Here is an 8,609-nt window from a genome sequence, read left to right as displayed (position 1 = left end):
ATTTCAGGCCATGGTAACCCCAGAAGCCAGCACTGCTCAGTATGTGTTTGTACTCCAGAAACCTGCAACAAAGGATCCATGTGCTAATTAGCTGAACCATGTATTCTTGTCATGAGTCCTTGGACCCTCCAAACACAGTTATATGTAGATGAGGCAGGAAGCCCCTGGTCCAGCTTCTCCACATACAGGGCATGGCCATGTCATTTAAGGATACAGAAGGTAAAACAGTGGCAGGGGTGCAGGTGCACCTTGCTCTCTGACCCTCCAAATTCTTGCCCATGCAGTACCTTTCCCAGCCTTAGTATAAAAACCTGCTCAGGCTCTGCTTGCTTCTGGAGCATGTGAAAGTGAGAGGATATTTCAGATGCAAATGACCAATAAACACTATCTTTGATACAAATTTGCCTGTAGTAATTTCTATATTGGCAAATTACTCTGGGTACCTACAGACTTAGTTTATATGGAAATAATGCATTTCACCTTTAGTGCAAGCTGCTGTAAGCTTTGGCACAGGTAGTCCAGACGCACACTCTTGGGCAACACTTTCTTATTTCTTCATATACAAGATTTGTTGGTTTTTTTAATAAAATTTCATTTCCAGGGCCAAATCAGTTCTGGATTAAGTTCCAAATTTTGACTGAACAGAGCTTAACTGTTCACCAAGTATAATACACCTTCCAGACTCATCAGTCTGGGGCTTCAGTTACTCCCAAATTCATAGCAGGCATCCTATGTGCAAGCCCCAAGTCCAGAGGTTTTGGAGTTCAGATGTCCCATAGTCTCACTTGCCCCTAGCCAAAAGGCTGAAGGAGCAAGCTAGGGGGAAAGCCTACATACACCTTTACAACACTGAAAGTCCATTACAATACTCATCTCTTTACCCATTACAATCATGCTCGACTGCCTCCGCTCCCTCTGTCACCACCCAATTTCAAAAACTAATTTCTATTTTACAGTGCTTACCTCCTTGCAGAGGGGCTGGTCAGTGGGTGTGAGGGATCATCCAGGCAAGGACAAGCTTGAGCCTGCACTTTGCTGCTTATCTCCTCACACCTCCGGGCAGCCTTCAAAGGATCTGGCAGCACCCTGGTTGAGAATCACTGCTCTAGTCAAAGAGGGGTGCCTCAAATCTAAAAAAAAAACATTGAGAACCACTGGTATAGACAAATATATACTTTGGAGCAGCTTCAAAAGTGGGGAGGAACATCTGATCAGGACCACATAACAGTACTTATGTTGTAATGTTACCTGAGAATGAGGTTGTGGTGACTTAAATCAGCTAAATCAACCTCAACTTGACCTTGAATGAAGTAGGATTAAACCTGGAGTAGTATTTGTATCCTCGGGGGCTCAGACACATGTAGCAGTTACATTGTAACAGTTACTGAACTCCTGAGAACTGGCTCCCCACTCTGCTTTTGAAGTTGCTCCAAAGGTACTTTTCTCCATGTGTCAAGGCATTTACAGACTTTAGCATTTTCAAAGGCAGGCAACAGATGACCCAAGCTGCTCAGTTCCATCTGGACTTGGACAGTTCTGGATATGCAGAGATATATAACTCTGGTCAACTAGAGCAAAAGGGGCAACTCTAGAGATTAGGTAACCCCAGAGTTAAATGGCAATTAAGTAACTCTACTTAGGAAAATATAGGTGCTTCTACACAAACCTGCCTAGTCCCTCTTAGTTCCCCTTAAGGATTAAAACACTGCACAGCTCAAAGAGTTCAGCCTCTAACCCAGTGTTCTTCAACCTTTTCATCTCAAAGCACCCCTCAATAAAGTTGAGGCACCCCTTGGAAAATGCCAGTTCTTTGTTTTCACTTATTTTTTGACTATGAAAAAATAACAGAGCAATTCTTTTCATAAAGGTCACAATGGGTCAGGCCTATTTGTTGTGCTGAGTGTCAGAGGGCCCACTGAGAAAAATATAAGCTTCTCTCAATCAGGGAGGCCACTAAAAACATAATGGCAGATTTTAAGGGACAAGAAAAGTGCAGCGTTTTAATCCTTAAAGGGAACAACAGGGATGGGAGTGGGGGTCAAAGGTTAATAACTAGGGATCTACTCAATTGATCCAAATTTCACAGAAATCACAAAATTGGGCAATGTTTGTGAAATCCATGGGGGTGGGGAGGGGAAGGATTTACTAAAAGTAAAATGCTGATGCCCCAGTGGATGCTAGCAGTTGTCATGGCCACTGCAGCCCAGCTGCACACTCCATGGAGTGGGGGAATGAAGGAGAGGGGCTGCCCACATGAAAGGGACCAGCTACCATCCTTACCACTAACAGGCTAAGAGGACTGCTTGTCACACAGCTCCACCACTCCACCAATCAGCAGAGAGGGGCAGGACCATAAGATGGACACCTCTCTTAACCAATCAGCAGCAGAGGGCAAGACCATAAGGGCCCCTTGGTCAATCAGAGGTGTGGGGGACCCCCACTACAATAAGCCTGTGAAAATGGCAACTGGCCCCATGATCTGCCCACACAATTGGCGGCCTGCCTCCTTGGTTTGGGTGGGTCCCCAATAATGGGTACTTGAAAGGGGGACACCAAGCAGAGAACCTGCACCCTCAACGCCAAATGAATCCCAGAAGCCCGTGAACATCACCCTGTGAATTTCATCCAGAAAGCAGGAATGGGTATGGGACAGGAAGATGTCCTCCAACCACAGCCTCCTTCCTAGTCGCACAGGTGGCAAGCTTAGGAGAGCACATTGGCCAGGAGGTCCCTGGACTTGGCAGGACCATGGGCAGGGAACGCGTGAGCAAAAGATGCAGGGCACAGTGCAGCCGCAGCCTCAGCAAGAGCTTCCCAAGGAGGTGCTGACACAACCGCTCAGATGGTTTTGTTCCTGGAGATCCCATCATCCAGTGAATGACGTGCGCTCCCCTGACAGCGCTACCCCTGCGCGGGCCCCTGCGGTCCCCTTCAGAGGGGCTCCAGGCAGCACCCGGCTGAGCCTTGCCTCTGACCACGGGCTGAGCTCTGGAGTTAACTGGAAGGAGCCAAAAGCACCGAGGGCCAGTCGCAGCCTCCAGGTGCCTTTTTCTTCTCCCTGCCGGCCAGGTCCGGCGCGGCGGTGACAGGGTCCCGAGGGCTTGTTGGGCCCTGCCCCATGCTCGGAGGATGGACAGTGTCGCAACACCTTGTCAAGCACTAACTCTGTGGCCCGTTCCCTCTCCTCACGGCGGGACGGTCCTTCTCACAGGGAGACAAGGACTTTAACGTTACTTTCCATTTACTGTGCGATCCCTGTGAACTGCGTAGTATGCGCAGCGTGTGGCCGGGCCTTCCCAGCCCTCGTCCCGGCATCGTCCGACATTAGGCGCATTCAGGCCTGTACACCCGGGGGCCCCTCCAGCCCCGGCTGCTATGAGGGGGGGCCAGCCCAGGGCTCTGGCTACCACGGGGCAAGCAGGTGCCTGCAACGCCCCCGCCCGCCGCTAGGGGCCGCGCTCCGCCCGCTGCCCACGCTCAGTATTACCTCCCCCCGCAATCTGCCTCCTGCCAATCACCGCGCTGAGCCCCAAAGCCCCGCCCCCTTCCCTCCTACCGCGGGGTGCCCGGATGATGAAGGCTTCCGCTTGCTCCGCCCAAGGAAGCGGCGCCGCGTTTAGCTTTACCACGGGTGTGCGCGCGCACATCCAGAGGACGTGCTCTTTCTCCCGCGCTTCCGGCCCCTCTTTGGGAGCGGTGCCCTGGGAGGCCTGGCGCGTGACGTCATTGCCATGCGCCGGGAGGAGCGGCACGCGGTAGGGCCATGGCGGCGGCCGCGCAGCCCGCGGTCCCAGCGCCCGGCTTGGCGGTGCCGTCCTTCGCGGCGGCCTGCGACCTGGTGCCGAGCCGCTACTCGTGCCTGGTGGTGGTGCCGCATCGCAGGCACATCGCGCTGGCGCCGCGCTTCCTGCACCGCAAGCTCACTGGCATCCGCGACCAGCTGGACGCCGGGTTGCTGCGCTACTGCGACTGGTGCGGGCCGGGGCGGGACAAGTATGGGCGGAGGGAGGTTTAAACCACTCGCTGTTTCACTGTCCTGCTGCTCCTACAGCCTGGGCGGCGTCCCGCTGGCCTACAGCCACGTGAAGATCGTGGGGGCACTGGGCGACATTCACGACGACCAGGGGTCCATCCACCTTCACATCGAAGCTGACTTCGTGGTCTTCACACCCCAGAAAGGAACCAAGCTGGTGGTATGTAGGTGGCAGCAGCACGAGTGCTTCTTGCACCTGCTCAGTCACAGCTTGGGGCAGCTCTGGGGAAATGGATGAAGCCAGTAAGGGTGGGGATGCCTCCTCCCACCCTCCTTCCCTGCCTGCTCTGCTGCTTTGCCCCCTGTCCCTTCCCCAGGCTGACATGCGGAGGCTGTTTGTGTTGCCTTGGGCCTCCCCCTGTGCTAAGGACTTGTTTGTCTTGTCTCCTGCAGTAGCTCCAGGTGCAGGTTTACCTTTTGGGTTTTAAAAATGCTGTTCATTAAACACATGAAGTGTAAATGCATCTTCTCCCAAAGGCTGGTTAGGAGCCAGATACCAGTATGTGTTCAGTTCTGTCATTGGAACAGGGTTATACAGTACTCACGTGCCCTTTTTTTGGCACAAAACCCAGGTTTTGCTCTGGAGTACTTCAAATAACGAGCCGGGTATCTCTGCCTTATGGAAGGATGGTTTTCAGAGATGCCCATGCCAGTAGTTTTGCAGATGTATTTGCAAAAGTAGATCAAGATACTAACTTGCTGATATTGCCCTTACAGTCTTTAGGCACACAACTGGATTAAACAGTTTGCTTTAATTTAGCAGTTTGACAACTTCCACATCCAAAGTCTTAATGATAAAATAAATGTGTTGTTTTCAAAGCATGAAAGAAAATTCTACTTTCAGAGCATTGCATGTGTGATCAATAAAATTGTCCCTAGTCACATTGGCTGTCTGATACATGGATGTTTCAATGCTTCCATCCCTAATGAAATGAACGGAACATTTAAATAGAAAAATGACTACAGCACTAGTCACAGTTAATCTTTATGAAAGTACAGGTTTTAGAACCCTTTTTCATAAGCAGGGCATATCACCTGCTTCCTTTCCTAATGTACCATGCATCTCAGACAGGTTTGAAAATATTTTTTCTTGTCTGTGTTTTGTCATGTATCATATTCTTTCTTAGAATGCCTGATCACGAGATATTCTTGTGGGTTATAGTGTTTTAAGATCCTGTTATATGTGTAAGTACTTACTAGGGTCAGGCTGTAACAGTTTAGTGTACTCTTCTTTGCTGTTAAGCATCCTAATTTTGAATTTTGTAATTTGAAAGACAAAGAAACAAACACATCTTAGAAGTAACATGAGTATTTTCAGCTGTGAAAGCTGTGTGTCGTACAAATTGATTGCATGCTTTGTATGTGTAAATTCTTACATGTGCAAAAGTCAACATCCAGGGAACTCCAAGCAGATTTAAAATGTTGTAGGCACAAGTGAAAAGAAAAAAGGAGCTCTCAACGAATGCGTTGCTGAGATGCTGCAAATAGGCTGCAAAAGCATCTGTGAGGGATGCAAAGGCTCAGTTGACCCTTAACCGCCTTTAAACATGTTCCTGCAGCCCCAGGTAGAATTAAGCTGAGATTAGATGTAGCAGAGAGCTGTCTTAATGCAGTGCTAAATAGCTCTAGTGAGAGACTACCAATTTCTTTGGATGCAGTACTGGGTAAACACTGCTACACTACTTCTGTATGGATAGCTAGCTTGAGGATCAGTAACTTGCTGGGAAGAGGAACACATGGGAAGTAAACTGTGGAACTGTGCATGGTGTTGGAAAGGAGGTAGGCTGGCAGGGGAGACAGTGCCAGGCACCTGGGAGTGGTTTACTAAATGTCAAGGACCATTGTATTAGAAAATGTGAAACTTGAATCAAATTTGTTTGATTTCTTACTGTCTTGTGTTTTTTTAGGGTGTGATCAATAAAATTGTCCCTAGTCACATTGGCTGTCTGATACATGGATGTTTCAATGCTTCCATCCCTAAACATGATTGCGTGTCAGCTGAACAACAAGACCTTGGGTTAAAAATAGGAGATACATTGGAATTTGAAGTTTCTCGCTTAGATTCCGATGCTGCTGGAATGTTCTTCATCTGGGGACGACTGACTAAAGACAGGTTTGGTGATAAGATTATGATTATTTTTCTTACGTTTATTTAAAGACTACATGATAACACTGAATGTCTTGTCTTAAATCTAAACTTCTTCCTGTCTCTTTCATATAAAATTAGTTTAGACTGAATGTAGCTATGGATCCTATTAACAACAGAATTTTAACATGATTTACCTTGGAGGAGTTTTTTTTTCAAAAAAAACCCCTCCAAATAGCTAAAATAGTTTTTAAAAAACCCAGTGTTTCTCATGCAAATAATCTATTGCATCACACGTATGTGTTACAGAATGTCATGATCAGTTTAATTCTTGACTGGTGTTTAGATAATTTTATAATCAAATTTGTGTTCTGGTTTAATCTGAAAACCTAAGGTGATCAGGTGTGCACCATTTTTACACTTTTTAAAGTACTATGTTCAGTATTTCAAAGCAAAGTACCAAAAATATTTATTAAATAGCAAATTGCCCATCAAAAATCATGGAGGGGGGGACAGAGGCCTGCGTCCCTCTCCTCATGGCGGGATGGTCCTTCTCACAGGGAGACGAGGACTTGCCCTTCCTGCTGTGCACATGAGGCACAATCTTGTGTGGATCGCACATTAGATCTTGTCACATCTTTACCTGCACATGTAGAGGGGGCCCCAGAAACGTAATAAATATTTTGGTGATTGTTCCATTTTTGCAACCTTTATGTTCAAGTTCTGTTCACAAATTGCTTTTGTTTGAATGTGGCTAATTCCTCATCTAAAAGCACAGTGTGTCTATACTAGAGAAATAACTTCTAAAATACTAGATGTTATAGCAAGCACGATATGTTCTTTGCAGATGTGAACTGATTTATTTAGTAGCATTGTAGTGGCAAGAGTGAATTGCATCTTGTGTTCCTTAGTGCTGATAAGCTGTCCTTGTGAAAACTGACTGCAAATAAATGAAAAGCTTGAGAACAGCTGAAGAAGCTTAGTGCAAACTTATGCAATAAATACAGAGAATAGCAGGCGGGGGAAACTGCATGATAATAGAAAAGTCTGAAAGAACCAAAGGTGACATAACGCATGTTCAAGAAAACTTGGAATTGGAAGAGGTAATATGAATTGTGTCCTAGAATAGAAACTGGACAAATAATGGCAATGAGACTAGAAGTATTAGCTAGCCATAAGTTCCCTTGCTGGTCATTTAAAGATCTCAATCCCTTTTTCCACTTACTTAGCTGTGGTTTTGGCACAAATATCAGTGGTCTGTTACAGGCTCTTTGTAATTACTGTATTTCAGGAAAGTTTGATATGATGATATACGAGTTGTCCTTGGAGATCTCATCCTTTTGTTTATTTTCTAAATACATTTACAGCTTGAAGTCCAAGTGTCCTGAAACTGTAACTGAAGATACAAACAGAAATGAGACAAAGAAAAAACACAAAAAAAATGGAACAGTGAATTGTGAAGGAGACAGTAACTTGGGGGAGGTTGTAGATGATGCAGACACTGCTGTGAGAGAACATGCAGAAGAACAAAATCCTGATGTCGTGAATGGATTATCTCATAAAAAAACAAAGAAGAAGAAAAAACATAAACAAGAAAATCAAGAACCTGTGCTTCCTGGCAGTGACACTAGTGATTACCAGAGTGACCACAAAAAGGAAAAGAGAAAGAAAAGAAAATATTGTGAGGAAAATCATGAATTATCTCAGTTGACAGAAGAACCCAAAGCTACAAAGCGAAAGAAACAACACACAGACTGAAATTTAAAAGGGCTTTCTTTGCTTATGACTTTTTTTCTATGTAAGTATTTGATAAACTGCTAATAAAATAGTATTTTGATTATTTATGTATGCCTTTCAGCTTTTTGTCACCTAGGATAGCAGTAAGATGTCCTAATTAAAGTCAGGGGGCCTGTAGGAATTAAACAACAGCAATAATAATCCCACAACCTGAGTGGGGAAGCTGCCAAACAAAGGAGGGTATTTCAGCCTCCACACTTGTTGGGAGCTTAGGCACCCGAGAGTACTGTACCTGTATCCACTAGCCCTGAATCCTATTCTGAGCATAGGCATCTCCTTTCAAAGAACTGAGCAGGAGTCGCTTCTTATTGAGGCAGTATAAGAAGGTGCTGTTGTTTTCCCCTTTTATATTGCAGCCTAGTAATTACACCACTTTCCTAGGAAATACAGGAGACCTGGGATCAGGGCCCTCTTCAGCCTGGCAAGTTTCAAACCTACATCTACCTCCCCAGCAAGTGCCTAAATCCCCAGGCCCTAGACTAGGCTGAGTAGGAGCAGTCTTTGCCCTTCCTGTGGAAGTTGAGTCTTTGTATGAAGGATTGCAAGATGGGGCTGCGAATAGAGAAGTTTTGTACCCAACTGGTCAGAGCACTTGGGAGTTCAGAGTTCCTCACATAAATGGAGGATTTTTTAATTCGCCATTTTGGACTTGGGTGCCTAAAACCTAACCAAATCCTGTCTCAGATGCCAATC

General features: G+C 46.1%; 1 protein-coding gene and 1 long non-coding RNA gene across 3 annotated transcripts; one reads left to right on the top strand and one right to left on the bottom strand.

Moving 5' to 3' along the window:
• Window positions 1-928: 928 nt before the first annotated feature.
• On the bottom strand, window positions 929-3,686 carry LOC109309559. Its single transcript, XR_002100966.1, has 3 exons — window positions 3,557-3,686; window positions 1,372-1,536; window positions 929-1,130 (listed from the first exon to the last, which is right to left on the bottom strand). It is a non-coding gene; the product is annotated as an uncharacterized LOC109309559 (long non-coding RNA).
• Window positions 3,687-3,705: 19 nt separating this feature from the next.
• On the top strand, window positions 3,706-7,958 carry TWISTNB (TWIST neighbor). Of its 2 annotated transcripts, XM_019534319.1 has the most exons (5): window positions 3,706-3,972; window positions 4,052-4,194; window positions 4,888-4,932; window positions 5,987-6,146; window positions 7,487-7,958. In XM_019534319.1, the coding sequence occupies exons 1-5, from the start codon at window positions 3,764-3,766 to the stop codon at window positions 7,875-7,877; spliced, it is 948 nt and encodes a 315-aa protein (XP_019389864.1). In that variant the 5' UTR covers window positions 3,706-3,763; the 3' UTR covers window positions 7,878-7,958. The 2 variants fall into 2 exon arrangements, with proteins under 2 accessions (XP_019389864.1, XP_019389861.1); XM_019534316.1 differs by lacking the exon at window positions 4,888-4,932 and having other exon boundaries at window positions 3,712-3,972; window positions 4,052-4,193; window positions 5,941-6,146.
• The last annotated feature ends 651 nt before the right edge of the window (window positions 7,959-8,609 follow it).

The sequence above is a fragment of the Crocodylus porosus genome, unplaced genomic scaffold (genome assembly GCF_001723895.1).
Source record: "Crocodylus porosus isolate Cpor-Errol unplaced genomic scaffold, CroPor_comp1, whole genome shotgun sequence".
NCBI lineage: Eukaryota > Metazoa > Chordata > Crocodylia > Crocodylidae > Crocodylus > Crocodylus porosus.
The sequence above is the reverse complement of the archived record's forward strand: the minus strand, read 5'-3'. Positions and strand labels throughout refer to the sequence as shown.